Source organism: Crocuta crocuta, unplaced genomic scaffold (genome assembly GCF_008692635.1).
Source record: "Crocuta crocuta isolate KB4526 unplaced genomic scaffold, BGI_CrCroc_1.0 scaffold340, whole genome shotgun sequence".
In the NCBI taxonomy this organism is placed as follows: Eukaryota; Metazoa; Chordata; class Mammalia; order Carnivora; family Hyaenidae; genus Crocuta; species Crocuta crocuta.
Genome location: NW_027530642.1, coordinates 1954996 through 1975216, shown reverse-complemented (window position 1 = coordinate 1975216; position 20221 = coordinate 1954996). Strand labels below are relative to the sequence as shown.

Below are 20221 nucleotides of genomic sequence, written 5' to 3'. Positions count from 1 at the left end.
GTAAAATAGATACTGTCACATTCTAAGATTCATGCATCACTGCATTTTGCTATTGCACATTTTGCAGAGAAAGAGGGAGTTGTGTATGTGTGCCCCCTCCCGCTCTTCCCCTCCTCTTCCTTAGGCTCTCAGATTCCTGTGCTATTTCCATTCTGCCTCTCCCAGCCTTCCCCCGCCAGCCCCATCCCAGACCCGTCACTGGTTGTGGACATCCTCCCTGCGGACAATCTTGTAGATGATCCAGTAGAACATGTTGAAGATGAGGAAGGCCATGGGGAAGCCAATGCGGGATATTTTGTCAATCTTCTTGGCCCTCTGGATGAAGAGTTTTCGCATCTCCTCCGGGGACTTGGACGGCGCGGGAGGGGGGTTGGTGGTGTTGTTGTTATTGGCGCCTTTGACTGAGATGCCATCCTTGGCCTGCAGACAGGCTGGGCCCATCCCATAGGCAGAGAAGTTGAAGCGGCCCTCCCCGGCCTCATCCTCCTGGAACAGATTCAGCATGGGGCTCTACTTAAAATAAGACAGGGGCTGGGCACCCTCCCTGCAAGGCACTCCCCTGAGGGCCAGGCCTCGCCCATCTGGTTCTCCCTGCCTCTTGGACTCTGCCATTCCAGCTTTCTGAAGGCTTTGAGGCTGGTTGGGGAGTTATGCCTTATAGAGGGGCGCCACTTGCTTGCTGAAACAGATACAAACCAGGGGATAGGAACGTGGCATAGCGTCCGGACACCTATGTCTTGGCTCTGTCACTTGCCGGTTGTGTGACCTGAGGCAAGTTACTTCTTTATATGAGTTCTCAGGGTTCTTTATTTCATATTTTCCTGTAAGTGGGGGAAAAGAGTCACCCGCTACATCAAAAGGTTCTTTTGGCCATCAGAGATTGCAGATGAGCAGGTATCCTGAATGCTCTTAGGTTAGAAATCGAGGAGATAATTTGGAGCGATCCCCTGCTTTGCCTCTGTTGCCTCCTTGCCCTCTTGACCCACCCCATTCCCCAGGTGATGTTTGCTCCAGAGTGGGTTGGGCGGAGGGCGTGAATGGCCCAGGAGAGAGCAAGAGCCTCACTTCCTTTTCACAAACCGGGGAAGCCACAGCTCCTTTCTACCTCCATGTTCCCATATCCCTGGCAGTTGTCACCTCAGACATACCTCTGGATTAAGTAATTTTGGGCAATAACTTCATCATTTGGCTCCAACTTACCTTACAGGCTGTTGACTCCCCTTACCTCCCCTTACCTTCTGCTTTGCACACCTGTCAGTTTGCTGGCACTCTGCCAGTCATCCCTCATGCATTGCCCCCTCTCAGTCTTCCGCTCACCGCCAACATGCCTGCTGCCCTTATTCTTCCAATTTCTCCCTTTCCCATCTCATGGTGATCTTTTCCAGATCTGACCCAGGGAGACACTGTTGTCCACTTTCATCATGTCTAGCTTTGTTATCTTCCTGTGTGAGCTCTGTGGTGGCACTGAGAGTCTCACAGGAGCTGTTGATTGGGTGTGTGGCTCTGGGGAATTTTTATCAGCTCGCATTGCCCTCCTAGGTAGTGAGGGCTTTTAGAGAAGAAAGCCTATCTTTTGTTTGTTCCCATGCAGGACAGGGCTGGCAGAGAGCAGGGGACACAGCACAGGAGCCCCGTCTAGCTCTGCTCTTGCCACCTTGGTTGGGCCACCGTATGGGCTTGTTGTGACGACTTCCAGCCCAGTCTTCCCACCGCCTCCATTCTGGCCCTCCCAAGCCACCTGGGTTGTCATAACACAGATCTGATTGGTATCTTTTGCTTGAACTTTTTAATAGGCCGCCACTGGCTTCAGGATAATTAAAATCCTTGCATGGTAAACAAGGCTTTCGATGACCCGAACCCTTGCCTGCCTCTCCCGTCTCATCTCGCACCATTCTCTATCTGGCATTCTGCACACCGGTGACCCTGAGATACTTACATATATTCAAAAGTGTCATGCTCCTTCTTTTTAACTCTGGGTCTCTGCTCAAGTTGTTCTGTCTTCCTGGAACATACTTCTAATCCCACCCCTGCTTCTAATTCCTTCTTCACTGAACTAATGTCTTACCCAGAAGCCTTCCTTGAGGGCAAGGATAGGCTAGGGGCCCCTGCCCTGTGCTCCATGAGCTCCCTGTACATTCCTCTCTTTTTTTAAAAGCTCTTGATTAATGTCTGTCTCTTCCATCAGACTCTAAGCTCCATGAAGGCAGAGCCTTATTCACATTCATTGCACCTTCAACATTGAACATAGGAACAGAGTTCCTGGCCATAAGCTCAAAACTCAGCAAATATTTGAGGAAGTAAATGTTTACCAGCATATCTTCACTACTCCTAGCTTCCCTTTTTAAAGAACTTTTATTAAAAAATTTTAAACATTTATTTATTTTTGAGAGAGAGAGTACAGGCAGGGGAGGGGCAGAGAGAGAGGGAGACACAGAATCTGAAGCAGACTCCAGGCTCTGAGCTGTCAGCATAGCCTGACGCGAGACTCAAACCCACAAACTATGAGATCATGACCTGAGCTCATAACCAATTGAGCCACCCAGGCGCCACCTCCCCTTTTTTAAAAAAATGGGGTTATATTCCTAGCACTGGGAGGATTTGAGATATGAAAAATGCTAAAGAAATCTTTGGCAAATGGATGCTGGTCCAACACCCTCACTGCAGAAATGGGGAAAGAACATGAGTAGTGCCTAGCAAATAGATCTCAATAAATCTTTGTCTACGAGTAGGACAACTTCAGGGGGTTTGTGCCAGGGCCAAGGAAAGGATAGGGGAAGCTGGCCAAATTACTGGACCTTGTGTCTAGAAGGGATACCCAGTTCTATTGCTTATCAGCTTAAATCTGCCCTTGCTGCAGGATGGGGTGCTTGAAAATGTTTTCTCACTGGGCTCTAGTTATGCAGGGGAAGCACCAAATTAATTTTATATACAGCTTTGGGCACATTATTCTCTGCCTTCCTCATCAATTAAACATAGGAGTGGAGGTGTGGCCGGAGGCCCCATCTAGTTAGATGATCATCAATTTCACATTGTAGCCAGGAGAAAGGAAATTCCCTGGAAATGACTGGAGAGAGGCTTGCTATTCGTGTTCTCCCCAGCAGATGGCAGGAAATGAAAGCTTGGGGATGGAGTGGGGGAAATCTAGAACTCAGGGAGGCTGGGAGTGTGCCTGCCCAGCCGGGTTCCTAAAAATATGACTAATGAGGGTGGCCAGGGAATTTGAGGACCAGATGCTTTGTGCCAAACAAACGAAGTAACATGGGAGGATGGTGGGAGTTGAGGAGCCCGGCCAAGCTCACAGGCTCTGAGAAACTCAGGCATGGGGCTAGTTCCTTTTCACTCACCATCTAGAGCTGAAAAACCCCTCTGCAAACATCCGGCTGAAGGGAGGTTTCTGCAGCCCAGGCTTGTACACTGCCAATGTACAAGCCACATCCAGAGGGGTTTACTCCAGAGGAAGCACTGCTCTATGGTGAGCCCATTTCTGCATCCTTGTAGTTTCTGACATTTGAGTCAATTTCAAAGTGCTTAGGAACAAGGTCACGGTGATTCAACCACACAGAGGGGCCTCGCAGGAGAAATATAAGTGAAGAACTGAGCCAGCACTGAAAAAAATCTCCGGTCAGAAGGGACTGTGGCAAAGTGGAAAATGTGTTCCCTCCCTAACGGCATTTCCAGGGCCTCAGTGTGAGGTTGGATGTGATTGCAGTGGGATCAGAGGCTGTGATGTTTTGACTGAAGGTAGAAGTGTGATTTTTAAATGCTGGCACCTTATTCCAGACTTCTAAGACACTGCTCGTGAAATTGAGGACAGTTGCATGTTGAATTTGATCTCTGGCTACTGGTTTTTGACCTCTGCCTTTGGATAAGTCTTAGTTCTTATTTGTCATCTAATAATACAGGGCTATTTTATCTGCTTTGGGATGGAACCCACTGACGGATAAGCAGCTGATGGTGTATGGTCAGTGTTTTGAGAAAAGCCATCGGACCTCCAGCATCTACCCTGCTTTTGCCACCAGAGCCTCTGTGATCCTAGTGACTTGCTCTTCCTCACTTTTGTCATTTGCATGGGAAGAGTGGACAAAATGCCCTCTAAGGCTCTTCTAGCACTAACAAACTGTGAGAGCAAGGAGGGAACTGAGCAGGGTTATCTGATCAAATCCAATAGTGGCTTTATTTACACTTCCCCTGGCCCAAGAGAAAGTTTTGTTTTCCTCTAGTGTTCACAGCTGGTAAGGATTTGGAGAGAGTGGTGACAGTCTTGGGAGGTACTATAGGCCCACCATGTTACACATTTGCAGGGGGCTCCATTTACATTTTAGTCTATGCAAATAGTGCCCCCTGGGGTTGTGCCATGCACAGTTTAGTGGCCTGGTGCTGGTCAAATATTTCAGACATAGTCTCCCCAAATAAGTGTCTCTTCAACAAATGTATTAACCCTCTTTTAGCAGAGGAAAATGCAAAAAGCAGCCAGTGGGGAAAAAAAGGAAAAATAATAAATTCCAAAGATAGTTGTGTTTGGTCAGTTCTTGCTTAGATTAGTGTAATAGTCAGGGGCTCAGTATCCAATGGGCAGTAAGGACTAAGGCTAGAGGTCTTTCAAGAAATCCTGTCTGGGGCGCCTGGGTGGCTCAGCCGGTTAAGTGTCTGACTCTTGATTTTGGCTCGGGTCCTGATCACACAGTCTGTGGGTTTGAGCCCCACATTGGGCTCTACACTGACTGTGTGGAGCCTGCTTGGGATTTTGTTTCCCTCTCTCTCTCTGCGCCTCCCCTGCTCATGCTCACTCTCTTTCTCAAAATAAATAAACTTAAAAAGAAAAAAAAATTCTGTCTGACTTACTGTACCTAAGATAGTTTTCTCTTCTCATGCAGAGTTAAAGGGTGGTTATACTTTAACTCTCACAGACATCTTCTGTCTTGAAATGTCTACCTCCTGCCTATGGTAAACAGCTAGAAGTTAATTGAATCAGATTGCTTATGTTTAAGAAACATACTGATGGAAATCTGTGCATGCGTAATCATTTTATTCCCTGGCATTTGTGTGGCAGGAACAAAAACTTAAAGCTACTTTGTAGTCTGATTTAGTCTGATTTAATCCTCACCACAGTCCCCAATTGTGCCAATTTAGTCCATTTTACAGATGGAAGAAATGGGCCCAGAAAAAGGCTAGCTTGAAGTCACATACCAAACAGTGACAAAGAAACAGAGCCCTTTGCCACAGCCCATTGTAGCTGGGTAGACAGCTATTTGAAGTAAGTCAGTCTAAAGCTTGGAGGGCCTTGGTGTGTGGTATGACCTGACAGCTCATTGTGTGTGGGTTCGTGTTTGCCCTAATTTGTTGCTGGAAAAACTTCCTGGTTGGCTCTCTGAGTGGAAGGACTCCTCTTTGTTCTTTAGTTTATCCATTTGTCCATTTGTTCAATAAATGCCTATTGCATGTTCACTGTACGTCAGGCATTGTGTTAGGCCCCAGAGACCTAGCACTAAGCAAAAATAGACATGGTCTCCACCCTTATGGAGCTTATAATTCAGTGGAAGAAATATGCACAAAACAATCACATCACTGAATGCATAACTGTAAAGATAAAAGTTCAGAAGGAAAGAAACTAGTTCAATTAGAGCATGACCTTTGCTAGCTCACACAGCATCCTTGTGCAGATTAGAAAAATGGCACCCCTCTTTTTAGACATATAAATTAGAATCCCTTCCTGTGACTGATACAGTCTATACTGAGGCAGAACTTAAAAGTGTCTTGTTGGCTAGGGGCCCGTGTAGGATACAGTCTGCACAGCCATACTTGACAGTATTGCATGAGAACTTCAATACAGGCCCTAGACTTTGACTCAGGTTTCAGGGACGATGCCTCAGCTGAGAACTGGAAAAAGAGCCCTTGGTTAATATTAAGAAAAGTGCACTGGGAGGGCATTCCCAGAGAGAACAAAACATTTAAAGTCCCATGTATGTGCTCGAGCAACTAGGGAAAAACTAGGGTGGTTGGTGCTCAGAGAAAAAAGGAAAAAGTGGTGTAAAGATGAAGCTGGAGAGAAAAGTAGGTTCTCTGATCTCCGTGGGAAAAGTCTTTTGGGGAAGTAGTCATAGACCAAGATGTGGAGCCAGTTTGCTCCCAGAGACTGCACGCTCCCCAGTGGCCTTTGCTGGTTGGAACACAGTCTCTGAGTTGGCAGAGGCTGGTGACTTTGCAGAGATGGCCTGCCAGGTAGTTCTTTATTCAAGCCCTCATAGAGTGAGAGAATCCACTTTGGGGGAGGATCTTGCTCGATGCCCCTTTCTTGGAAGTAGGAAGCAAAGGGCTGGTACCTGGACACTCTACTCAAAGATCTTACCTTTTGTGGTGCAATTCCCTTCTGAAACCAAACCCTTGGAAACAATGTGGTCTTGCAGAAGACACCTGTAATTGTCTTTTAGCCTGCCAAGCTTCAAGGTCACAGCTGTTTATTATCTTAGCCTCATCAGTGTTTGTTCCATCAGTCCTGTGTTCAGGTATAACCTGATAATTTCTATGGTGTTATTACGAAAAGAAGAATAACTGCCCACAGACTCAGTCAAGGCATTATTATGGGAGGGGAAGTTAGGACCTCCAGGAGTTTAATCCCTGTTCTATGTCTGCCTTACCCCCTGAGAAGGTTGGTCCAGTGAAACAACTATCATGAGACAAGGCTGCCTGAAACTCTTGTGTTTACCACCAGCTGTCCCTTCTTAGGTAGCGATCCAAAGGCCTACCTTGTGATGTCTTCGCTTCCTCCTGAATCGGAGCAGCTCTTTGTGCTGACGAGACACAAAGTTGACAGCGGCATACTCAAGCAGGGCTGAGAACACGAAGAGCAGGCACACTGCCATCCAAATGTCAATGGCTTTCACATAGGACACCTGGAGTGGGGGTGGGGATGAACACAGGGGAGTGAGGGCAGAGGAGAATGAAATATCTCTGCATTTCTGCTCCTCAATAACTCCACCATTACCCACGGCTATCCCCTTCCTCAGCTGGGATATTAGGAAGGTGCAGAGGCAAACAGAAGAAAAATGCATCAGGAAGACTGCATGGAACATTGGAGAAAATGGAATATGGTACTTAGGAGAGTACTAGAGAGAGGAGGATGGTGTGTTGAGCATCATCATCGAGTGAAACCGAATGTTGTGTTTAGCTAGGGGTGATAGGAACAGAATGGTGTACCTAACATTAAAAGTAAACAGAGGATGTTGGCGAAAGTGACAGGGTAAGATCTTCAAAAACACACTCCGCTATAAAAGCAACAAGGACAACAGCAACAATGGCCAGAATCAACTTTCTCAGAAGCTCTATTAACCAAAGGCTAACGGCAATCTTGAAAGCATTTACTTAAAAAGTCAGCTGAATACCAGCCAAGAGCATAAACTTCGTGGCATTAAAAAAAGAAAGCAGCTCCATTGAGATATAATTCATATACCATACAATTCACACACTTAGAGTGTATATTTCAATAGTTTTTAATACATTCAAGATATGTGCAACCATCATCCTAGTCAATTTGGGAATGTTTTCAGCACCTCCAAAAGAAACCTAGTAACTCTTAGCCATCATTCTTTTCCCTATTCCCCCAAAACCCTCTTCCCCTGTCCTAAGCAACCATTAATCTACTTTCTGTTTCTATAGATTTCCCAATCCTGGGCATTTCACATGAATGGAATCATACACCATGTGGTCTTTTATGACTAGCTCCTTTTACTTAGCATAATGTTTTCAAGATTCATCCATGTTGTAGTATATTTCAATCTTTTTTTTTTTTATGACTAAGTAATATTTCTTTGTATGGATATACCATGTTTTGTTGATCCAGTCATCAGTTGATGGACATTTGGATTGTCTCTACCTTTTGGCCATTATGAATAGTGCTGCTATAAACATCTATGTACAAGTTTTTGTGTGGACTTATGTGTTTATTTCTCTTGGGTCTTGTGGTTTTAACTTGCCATATTCCCATCTTCCTACTCCCAGTTCTGTGCTAGCCTTGAAAACCAACAGCCAGTGAAAATCCGTATTCAGCAATCAGTCAATGGGGCAGAACAGAGTTAGAGCTTCTTTAAAGTCCCATTCCCAGAGAACTGTCATTATTTGACCTGTCCTGTGGTTCACTGAAAGACCTCACTCACTAGGCTGTCTTTTATTTGAGCTGCCTTGGAACTGGCCCAGTGTGAACAGCCTTTTCCCTGGGGGCATTTGTTGAAAAGAGTCAGTGGCAATTGTTGAACATCACATCAGCCTCAGGTAGTAGGTAACAGTTGAGGCAAATAATAGGTTGATCAAAAAACTTAAAAGGAAAAATCTGGGAATGAGATGTCCACAGGGGCTTTAGAAAGCTCTGACATATATATGGGAATCTATGTGTATGCTCAGACCTGTGTGGGTACTCAGGGAAGACCTGGGGAGGCCCCTTAGCTCAACTCTGGCTAACCTTGACACACTGAGCAAGCTGCAAGTGAAGGGTAAGGCAAAACTGTAAACTGCCTGGCTGAGTGATGAGGGTGTGTTCTAATACATATGTAGAGCCCCTAGGAAAAGGCCCGGAGATTTACAGATTCCAGGCATTTAAGGAATTTTCTATCCAATTTTAGCTAATGGTCAAGCTAACTGAGCAGAGACTTCAGTGGCCCCACACAACAAGGAATACAGATGTTACAGAATTAGTTCACAAAAGTTCACAAACAAACAGCAACAACAAATCCTGAGGAAGGAGGAGAATCTGATTTCCAGAGATGCCACATCACATTATGTTAAGTGTGTAATTTTCAACCCTAAATTATAAGATATGCAAAGAAATAAAGGATGGCCTTGCAATGGACTAGATATTTGTATCCCATCTTCCCTTCATAGGTTGAAATCCTGATTCCAATGTGATGGTATTTGGAGGTGGGGCCTTTGTGAAGTGATTAGATCATAAGAGTGGAGCCCTCATGATGGGATTAGTGCCTTTACAAGAAGAGGCCAGATAGCTAGCTCTCTTTCCACCACGTGAGGATATAATAATAAGTTGGCAGTTTGCAACTAGAAGAAGGTCCCCACCAGAACCCTACCATGCTGGCACCTGACTTCCAGTTTTCAGAACTGAGAGAAATACATTTCTGTTACTTATAAGCCACCCAGTCTCTGGCACTTTGTTATAGCAGCTTGAATGGACTAAAACAGGTCCATCCATAGAAAAAAAGGCAGTTAAAAGAAGCTGCCCCTGGGGAAGCCCAAATGTTGGGCTTAATCAAAGCTTTAAGTTATTTTAAGCATGTTCTAAGAGCTAAAGGAAACCTGTATAAACAACTAAAGAAAAGCATGAGAACAAAATCTCACCATATAGAGGATGAGATAGAAATAATAAAAAGAACAAAATAGAAATTCTGAAGTTGAAAATTAAATAGCTCAAATGAGGAGTTCACTAGAGAGAATATCTGAGCATATCTGAGCAGACAAAAGAAAGAATCCATGAACTTGAGGTTATCTTGTCTGAGGGACAGAATGAAGAAGAATGAAAAGAGACTCAGAGACCTGTGGGGAACCATTAAGTACACTAACACATGTCTAATAAGTTGTGCCTGAAGGAGAGGAGAGAAAGAAGCAGAAAGAATATTTGAATTAATAGTTAAAATATTACCAAATTTGAAGAAAAACACTGACATATACATTTAAGAAGTTCATGAACTCCAAGCAAAATAAACTCAATGGGATCCATGGCTACACACTTTGCAATCAAACCGTTAGAAGACAAAGAATCTTGAAAGCCACAAGAGAGACGCAACTCATCACATACAAGAGATCCTAAATAAGAATAACAACTGATTTCTCATTAGATTGATTACATACTTCTAAGTTGGGGGCGGGGGGTGTTGCAGCTAGAGATTGTTAAAGCACAGGGACAAGACCTGTGGGCAGAAAGAGCTGCACTGTGGTTCTGAGTGAGATTTCTCATAAAAAACCAAGCAGCCTAGGAGGCAGTGGAAGGACCTAAGTAAGTGAGGGGACATCTGTGTTTATAGACTGGAAGACTTGACATCGTTAAGATGGCAATACTCTCCAAATTATCTACAGACTCAGTGCACTTTCAGTCTCAGTTCCTTTTTTATTGCTGTTGCAGAAATTGACCAACTGAACTTAAAATTCATATTCAGGTTCAAATGGAAATGCAAGGGATCCAGAATAGCCAAACCAATCTTTAAAAAGGATAAAGTTGAAGGACTCATACTTCCCAATTTTTAAAAAAATTCTTTAATGTTTATTTTTTGAGGGGGGAGGCAGAGAAAGAGGGAGACACAGAATCCAAAGCAGGCTCCAGGCTGTCAACACAGAGCCCCATGTGGGACTAGAACTCGTGAACTGCAAGATTATGACCTGAGTCAAGTCGGACTCTTAACCAACTGAACCTCTCAGGTGCCCCTATACTTCCCAATTTTAAAACTTACTACAAAGCAATGGTAATCAACTGTGTGGTACTGGCATAAGGATAAATATATACAGATCAATGGAACACAACTGAGAGCCCAGAAATAAACCCATGTATTTATGGTCAATTGATTTTTGACAAGGATGTAAATTCAGTGGAGGGAGAAAGATAGTCTTCTCAACACATGGTGCTGCAAAAACTGGGTATCTGCATGAAAAAGAGTGATAGCCCTCCCTCATACCATATGCAAAAATCAAAATGGATTAAAACATAAATTTAGGGTTAAACTAAAAGCTCTTAGAAAAAAACCATAGATACAAATCTTTGTGACTTTAGATTAGGCATTAGTTTCTTAAATGTGATTGCAAAGGCCAAACAACAAAAGAAAAAATAGATAAATTTTACTTCATCAAAATTAAAAACTTTTGTGTATAATGGACCATATCAGTAAGTGAACAGATAACCCCAAAACTAGGAGAAAATATTTGCAAATCACATATTTGATAAGGGATTAAAATCCACAATGCACAAAGAACTACTACAACTCAACAACAAAAAGAAATACCTCGATTATAAAGTGGGCAAAACATTTGAATAGACATTTCTCCTAAGATCTAGAAAAGGCCAATAAGCACATGAAAAGATGCTGAACATTATTAGTCATTAGGAAAACGCAAACCAATACTACAGTGAGATACTACTTCATATCCACTAAGATGTCTATAGTCAAAAGACAGATGATAACAAGCATTGGTGAGGAAGTGGAGAAATTGGAACCCTGGAGAGATTATCAAATGGTGTAGCCACTTAGGAAAATAGCTTGGCAGTTCCTAAAAAAGTTAAGCATATAGCTACCATATGATCCACCAATTCCACTAATAGGTATTCAGCCTGTGAGAGTTGAAAACATTTGTCCCCACAAAACTTGTACACGGATGTTCATAGTAGCATTATTTATAATAGCCAAAAAATGGAAATAACCCAAACATCCCTCAACCAAAAAATAGATAAGCAACATGTGATAGACCCATACAAAGGAAATATTATTCAGCCACTAAAGGCAATGAAATACTGATATAATGTACAACACAGATGGATCTTGAAAATGTTATGCTAAGTGAAAGTGCACATTTTATTTATTCCACTTATATGAAATGTCTAGAAGAAGCAAGTTCATAGAAGTAGAAAGTATAGTAGTATTTGTCAGAGGCTGGCCACAGGGGAGAATAAAGAATACTATTGATGAGTATGGGGGTTTCTTTCTGGGGTGTTGAAAATATTCTAGAATTAGATAGTGGGGAGGGTATACAACTTTGTGAATATATGAATTGCCACTGTATTTTATGCTTTAAAAAAAGTGGATGGGGGTATAATGTGAAATTGAGTGTAACTATAATAGCAAAAGGAGTCAGATACTGAGCCTGCTGTTAACAATGAGTGGAACAGCATGTTGAATCTAGTGTAAATTATAACTGAAGGACAATGTGGCATCAACTATTAATAGACAGTGGAACAGAATATTGAGTCTGACATAAGGAAAAGAAAACAAGTTTATCTGCTGTTACAGTTGCACAGAGCACAGTGTGTTGTCAGGTGGTAATAGTAAATGGAGTTTGGTTTCAAGCATTTATGGTGAATCCAGCAGAATGCAAAGTCTAGTGTTAATAGTGCAAAGGGCAGATTATGGAGCTTTGTGTAAGAGTCAATAGAGGAGAGAGTGGTGTCTAGTGTGAATGGCAAACAAAGCAGAATGTCCTTTCTCACATTAAAAATTAGTGGAGCAGTAAATGTGATAAAAAAACAAACAAAAAAACAGTAGGGACAATGTTCTAGATTAAAAGAGAAACCATAAAGAAAATGAATCTTTATTGGATCCTTGATTGGATCCTTCACGATATATACTGATAATGTTTTTTGATAACCGGAAAAATTTAAATAAAGTTTTTGTATTCGATGACACGGTGGAATTATTTTCAATTCAATAATTATTGATAGAAAATTGATAAGTATATATAATATAATTGATATAAATACAATTATTATTGAATTAATGTTAATTTTTTTAGATGTGACAAATATTGTGATCCTTATTCCTTATTTAGAGATAGATTGTCATGATGTCTGTAATCATCATATGATTTGGCGAAGATTGTGTCTGTGTACCTACCTACTTACCTACCTATCTACTTACCTGCCTACCCATCTACCTACCTACCTACCTATCTGTATATAAAGAGAGCTAAAGTAAATGTGGCAAGGTGATAACACCTGGAATCCAGGTGAAGGGTATTCAAGTGATCATTGCATATTCTTCCAACTTTTCTATATCAAAACAGAATGCTAAGTGAGCCCTTAATTGGAAATGGTGCAGAATGTTGCACTTAGCATAAGGCTTAAGGGAGCCAAATATGGAGTCTGGCATTAACGGTAGAGCTGAATGTTGTGTCTGCTGTTGAGTGATTAAGGCAGATTGTGGCGCAAATGACAGTAGTGAACATAGTAGAATGCAGTACCTAGGCATTAAAAGAGAGGAAAGCAGAATGAGGCATCAAGCATTCGTAGTGAAGGCAGCAGAATGTTGTACCTCACGTATGGGTGAATGGAGGAGTATGTGGTGCCTGGCATTAATAGTAAATGAAGCAGAACATTATGTCTAGTGTTAAAAGTGAATTAAGCAGAATGTGAGGTCTGGTGTTAACAGTGAAAGGAACAGAATGTTGCATTTATTGTAAGGGTGACTGGAGAAGAATTAGTGTCTGGTGTCAGTAATGAATGAAGTGGAATGCCGTGTCTGGTGTTAGAAGAATGGAGCAGAATGTGTATCTGGCTTTAATAGAGAATGGAGTGAAATGCTGTGTCTAGTGTTAATAGTGAACGGAGCCGACTATGGTTCAGGTATGAACAGTGAAAGTGACAGAATGTGACGTTGAACATTAGTAATGTAAGAAAAGATTGACATATGTGCAGAAAAGTGTTAATGTATAATTTTTAAGATGAGGGTGCTATCCTTTAAAGGACCTGCTTGCAAGGTTGGCCCTTGGTTGATATCTGGGAACTTGGATTTGGGGGATGTTCCCACTTCCTTTAACTGATAAGGGGACCCTGCTGTGTGTAGAATGTCTGTACAGACAATATGGTTTATGCTGAACATTTTCTTTCCTCCTGGGAGTTTGGAATTTTGGTATGTGCTAGACAGAGCATGGGACCAGCACCCAATAAAAACCAATGATACAGAATCCTAAAAGAATCTCAAAACAATTTCTCTACCTCTCTGGAGAGAAACATCTCACACGCATGACTGCTTTTGTATTGTTGGGGTAAGAGTGTACTTCGTGTGGTCCCTCTCTTGGGAGGGAGAAAACAAGGAAGCTTGCACATGGATTCCTCCAGACTCTGCCTGTATCTTTTCCTTTTATCACCTACCTTGTGTCCTTAATACAGCTCTGTAAGAAATCTTAGTTGTGAGTACAGTGATATGTTGAGTCCTGGGAGTCGTATTAAATCTCTGAACATACAGGTGGTCTTGGAGATACCCGACCCAAAGTATCTACTGTTAATGGTGAGAGAAGCGGGATGTTGTATATAGCACTAAAAGTGAATGGAGGAGGAGGTGGAGTTGAGTGTTAATAGTATAAATGAAGCAGGATGTGTGTGCAATGTTGGTAGGGAATGGAGCAAAACATGGTGTCTGGCAACTGTATACAACATAATGTTCATCTGGAAGAGGGTTTTGCTGGATCCGAATGCTGGATCCTAGTTTGAGTTCAAACCCCAACTCATTCCTGTGGAGATGGACCGTGGAGTGACCTACCATTACCTTTACTCCTTTATAATACTAAAATCTCCACCCCAGGGGTAGCGCAAGCCTCATTCACATAATATAATAGACGTATTGGCATGTTTCCTTAAGGCACATGCGCAACCTTAAGGCCTGCCTCTACATAGAATGATGAGGCTCCCATTTCTATACACATTCTAACCCTAATTAAAAGGAACCCATTCACCCTTGCTCAGGGATTCATGGCTTTGGGAAGTTATTCCCCATGATTTCCTTATTTGCTGCAAATAAAGTTTACTCTGTGCAACAACTCCAAAACAAAAGCAAACCCAGAATGCTGGATCCTGCCAAGTGTAGTAGATAAGTAGTGACTAATTCCTTGTGCTCTCTTTTATCTCCAGCAAGGTAGGGAGATGAGTGTCCTTCTTTGTCCAGGTGTTCTGTGCTCTTGGGCAGTAGGACTTACCTTGGGCAGGGATGCTCGGGAGCCAGAGCTCTGGGTGGTCATGGTGAGCACAGTGGTGATGCCCAGGCCCACACGGGCTGGCGCGGCATCCATGTTGATCCAGAAGGAAATCCATGAAAGGATGACAATGAGCAGGCTGGGAATGTACATCTGGATCAGGTAGTAGCCCATCTGTCGCTCCAGGTGGAACCGGGCCTCAATGCAGGTGAATTTCCCTGTGAGAAATTATAGTGAGAAGGCAAGGTAGCCTGGTGGGTAGGAACAAGATTTTGAGGTCAAAACAACCTCAGCTGGAGTCCTGGTGCAGCCTCACACTAATCGTGTTTTCAGGCAAGTGACTGAATCTCTCTGTGTCTCAGTTTCCTCATCTGTGGTAAATTAGGGATGATGATAATGATGATGGTGGTGGTGGTGGTGGAGGTAATGGTGATGATGGTACTTACCTCATATGGTTACTGTGATGACAAAATGAGATGATGCCTATAAAGAACTTAGCACAGTTCTCACATCATTAATGCTAAGGAATGTCAGTTGCCATCATCCTCATCAGCCCTATTGTGCCGCTAAGAGTGGGCCTAAGTGGACCATTCTTTTTTTTTTTTATGTTAATTTTTATTTATTTTGAGAGAGAGAGAGAGGGGAGGGGGAGCAGAGGGAGAGGGAGAGAGAATCCCAAGCAGGCTCTACGTAAACCGTGCAGCTGAAAATGTGGGGCTCCATCTCACTAACTGTGAGATCATGACCTGAACCAAAATCAAGAGTTGGATGCTCAACCGACTGAGTCACCCAGGTGCCCCCTCTGACTTCCTCTTATAAAACCTTTGTTTCCTTCCTTCTCTCTCAGACCAGAAATTCTCCTTAACCTATAGGGAAAAGTTCAACCTTTTTAGTCTATTCTTCACAGACACGCCCTGGCCTGTTTTTCCATCCTTCTTGTCTTTCTTCACACTAATCATGACTCTCTCCATTCTACCCTTGCCTTGAGCATGTCCTGCACTTTGACCCTTTTGAGCTTTGGCTCCTGCTCATCCCTCTGCCTGGAATGCCCAGACTCCTTCCCACAAGCAGCCAAAGCAAGCACCCTGCTCCTCAGTGATGCTTTGAATGTGGTCTGCCTTAGGCTCAATGTCCCTCACCCCCACCCCACCCAAGTTCCTTCAGTTCAGTTCTGTTCACATGGTTATCAGGGCCTTCAGGGCATAATATGGTGAGTGTATAGGCACGTCGTTCTCTGTTCTCTGCACTGGGGTGTGGGCAGCTGGTCTCCTCCCCATCTGTGCATCTCTGGAACTGAGACAGAGCCAGTCCCATGGTGGGGTTCTCAGCTCCAGTCTATTGCAACACAGTTATTAGGTGATTCCATGGGGCTCCCTGCACTGTCTGCTCCATGTGGGCAGGACCTTATCAGCCTTTCCCACTTGTATCCACAGGGCCTAGCATAAACACAGAACTCTGCTCTCACTTCAATAGGAACAGTGAAGAGCAAATCAGTTAGTGAATGAGAAAATGCTGTGTAAATGGTGACGGGCTGTGGTATGTGAGAGTCAGTGTGATTATGTGATTCATGAGAAGTCACTACTCTCATGGCTGCTAATGGGAGTACTATTACCTCTCTGAGGCTCAGTGTGCCCAGGGATCAAGAGAGTATCTCTGGAGTTCTGAGACATCTTGGAGGTTACACAGGAAGGGCGGCAGCTGTCCTAGATAGACCAGAGCTCATGCTGCCTGCCCTTGCTGTGGGCCTTCTACTTGTACCAGAGCACACAGTGATTTCTCTCAACACCCCTGCTTCACCTCCTCCTCTCCCTGTGTCTGTCATCAGCCTATTTCATGCCTCCAGTCTCCTCAGCTGGGCTCACCCAGCAGCCTCCCACCCAGCCCTCCAGCTGGCATACTAACTGACTGTCTTCCACTGTGCCTCCATGAGCTCCTTCCCAGCCTGAGGCAGGGCAGGTAAGGCCAGTCTTGGTTTGACTTCAGTTCATTCCTGTGTCTGATCTTCCAACAAAGGCTGTGCTACGCCTGGGAGACAGAGAGCTCAGCAAAACAGTGGCAGTTTCTTCGCCCTCTTGCAGCTCACAGTCTAGGGTGCCCTTTCCAACTGCACTTGTTGACTAACCTCAGTGCCACCTCTCAGTTCCCTCCTGCTGGGGTCTGTGTACTTGTGCTCTGTCAGAAATAACGGTTCCCCTGTGACAGACTCTGCTATGTCCTCCTAATATCAGCTCCTCCCTTCTGCCTTAGGGATAGGATTCACTTTGTCCAGGCATGCTGCTACCTGGGATGGAGACTGTATCTCCCTGACTCACTTGCAATGAAGTCACAAGCTTCAGTGACTTGCCCCAGGACCTCCAGGAAGAAAGGGTCAGAGGCACCTTTTTGGTTTCAAAGACTTCTCTTAACCACGAGGTAATAAACACAGAGCTGTGTCCATCAGGAATGCCTCTTCATTGAATGGATGTTTGAAATGACCTCTGGCCCTGGTTGGGGGGTGGGACCTGAGGAGGGATGTCCTCGCACCTACCTGTGTTGTAATGCTTCGTGCAGTACCTCAAGTCCTTCTCCTCTTTCAGGATAAACTGGGGTAGTGTTAGTCCATCTGCCACCTGCACAGCTCCTTGTTCCTGCCACTCGAAGATCAGGTCATTCATGGTGTAGCCAACTGGAGCGGGGGATCAGAAGAAGGAGCAGTCACCACCCAGAAGCACTTATTTGAAGCATGTCAGAGTTGGTTTGGGTTGGAGACTAAGAGGCATCAGGCACTAGATGGAACTCATGAGACCGTATTGTCTGGCTACCACTCACTCCCAGCCTGCTTGCAACAAAAGAGGTTAAAACTGGTTTAATTATTTCTAGCCCCCTGCCCTTCCACCTCACTTCCTACCCCTCCCGCCATCCGAGACTGGCTTCTCCTTTTGCACCCAACACTTACCCCCATGGTCATATTCAGCTCACATCTGCTATTTCACCCACACACTGTCCTTACAAGCTCCCTCTTTTCCTCTGGGGAATGACTGTATAGAATACTGTGGTAGGACGATCAGCTGAGGCCCAAGGTGTGAGTTAATGACTCAACTAGATCAATCAGATGCTCTGTGCCAGGACTTTGATGCTTGAGTCAAGTGACAAAAGGTTCGGAGGCAGCAGGTGCCAATTCCCCTCAGAGGTGGTGCTCCAAGGGGCTGCCGTGTTAGTTCCCGCTTCCTAAATCCTCTGCCCCGCTTCCTGTGTTTTCAGCTTCTCTTTCAAATCCACGAGGAACCCCTATGTCCTTTCATTTCACTTCATCTAAATTAGATTTGTTTCTGACTGCAGTCAAAGAAGGCAGCTATCNGAAGCTTTCTCCAGTACCCTTTCTCTTTCCCAACCAGGAGGAAGCGCTCTTTCTGCCATGAGGCCACAGCACTTGTACTTCTCACAACACGTTTACTGCTTGCTGCCCTGTGTTAGAGTTGTTTGTGCAACTAGTTGTCTATCTTCCCTATGAGTTCAGGGGCCGTGGCTTATTCAAGCTCTTCCTGCTACGTTCCTGGAGAGCATGCTCACAAGGGACACGAAACAGTGCCTCTTGGGAAAATATTGCTGGCTTCAAAGCTGGGCCTCAGCCAGACAATGGAAGGGGGGGTTATATTTCTAATGCATTTTCTAAAGCAAAGCCCCTCATCTGGTATTTTGGGCTAGTGCAGTAATCCCCTGGGGCCCAGCAGTTAGGAGCAGCTGTATGGGAATTTCTGCTGGTCCCATGGGTAAAGAGGAGTCTGGTTCTTTCTAAAGCCCTCAGGCAAGGGACTCACAGCTTTCCAGTTGCATGATACACGTCTGGACGTCCATGGGGAAATTCTTTAAGTCCATGGGGCAGGCCAGTGTCAGGGTGATTCTGGGAAGAGAAAAGAGTTGGATGATAGTAGAGCCACAGACCAGGGAAGCTGTGCCTTTGTGCTAGTTACTACCAGAAAATCAGTTATCTCGGACAACTCAAGGAGGTCAGGGAACTAGTGTGTATTGAAATAATACATGTATATTTCTACTTTCCAGCTTTGGAGTGGAGGCTCAGAAAGAGACAGTAGGTGGCCTAAAGTCACACAGTCAGTAGAATTCCTGGGTTTCTTTGGAGACTGTCTGGCTTCTAGATATCTGCTTTTAGCAAGTTGCCTGAAGACCTGGGGGCCAGGGGCTGTCCCTGATCCCTACTCTTCTCTAGAGTCTGGATTTTAAGTTGAGTAGCCTCAGGCCTCAGGTTTCCCAGGTGCATCTGGCAGGTGCTTCAAGTGGTTCTTTGCTGCCTCCCTTCATACACTGGACTTATCAAAAGTCATTTCATTTTTTTAAATGTTTTATTTATTTCTGAGAGAGAGAAAGAGACAGCATGAGCAGGGGAGGGTCAGAGAGAGAGGGAGGTACAGAATCTGAAACAGGCTCCAGGCTCTGAGCTAGCTGTCAGCATAGAGCTGGACACGGGGCTCGAACCCACGAACTGTGAGATCATGACCTGAGACGAAGTCGGACACTTAACCGACTGAGCCACTCAGGCGCCCCTCAAAGTCATTTCAAAGAGGTCTTTCTGGGTGTCCAAACAGAGCTGGCTCTCACACCTGTGGGCTCTTGCTGGGATCAGTTGGGAAGTGGTGGGTGCCCCCAGGCTCCTGGGATAGCTGTTTATTTTGGGTTGTTGGACCCTTGCAGAGGCTCAGCCTTAGAACCAGAGGGAGTCCCCCTAACAGAGCTGAAGTCTGCTGCTCAGGCTAGGATGCAAGGCTTCAGCTTAAAAGGCTGTGCCAACATCTGAGCACTTGCTGCAGAGAATAGAGAAGAAAGGCTCTCAGAGCCCAAAGAGCCTTAGATCTTCAGGCCAACTCCCTCATTTGACAGGTGAGAAAACTGAGGTACAGAGAAGAATTGGTAGGCATTCATATGAGCAAGGTCACACAGCAGGCATTGGCTCAAAGGCAGGATTCAAAACTATGTCTCCTGGCCATTGGATTCTGAGCTCATGTGTTTGCTTCTCAACACTGCTAGCCCGAAAGGCACCTCACTGGCGTGGTCTAGTGACACTTAGCTGCTGGCGCCTTAGCTGCAGATGGTGAGCACAGGGCCCTGTGTTCACTTCCTCCCTCCAGCTCACTCCCAACTGCTCTGGATTTGGGTCCCATTTAAGCACAAGGTAAGAAGCAAGAGGGGAGAAAGGGAGGGGAGATGAAGGGGAAGTAGAGGGTGGGGGAGGGAGGGGGAAGGTGAAGAGAAAGTGAACACAGTTGAATTTCTGCAGATAAAAGCTCCAAAGTGGGGCAGCTGTCACACTAGGTTAATTTCCTGAAGTTGAATGACCTTGGGAACATCAGTTTCTGCTGATTTGTCCTTCTGTCATGCTACATGGGGCTTCGCTTTGTAGAGATACAAAACTAGCCTGGCAGCAGCAGAATCCAAGCAGGGTAACCTCTCCTGCCCCAGCCAGGCAGGACACTGGTGGCCATTGTGAGCCCATCACCCTTCCATCTGGATGTGCACTGGCAGGTTGGGCTCTGGGGCGAGGAAGACCACATTAGCTTCTGGC

The 20221-nt window shown here is 44.7% G+C and overlaps 1 protein-coding gene across 1 annotated transcript in view; it reads right to left on the bottom strand.

The window, feature by feature from the left end:
* Window positions 1-195: 195 nt before the first annotated feature.
* GLRA1 (glycine receptor alpha 1) overlaps window positions 196-20221 on the bottom strand; it is a 47982-nt gene continuing 27956 nt past the window's right edge. The window contains exons 4-8 of the mRNA XM_077769061.1: window positions 18465-18547; window positions 17195-17332; window positions 14671-14885; window positions 6744-6890; window positions 196-486 (exon numbers count right to left, since the gene is read on the bottom strand). Of these exons, the coding sequence (XP_077625187.1) occupies window positions 196-486; window positions 6744-6890; window positions 14671-14885; window positions 17195-17332; window positions 18465-18547 (874 nt within the window). The remainder of the gene's footprint in view (window positions 487-6743; window positions 6891-14670; window positions 14886-17194; window positions 17333-18464; window positions 18548-20221) is intronic.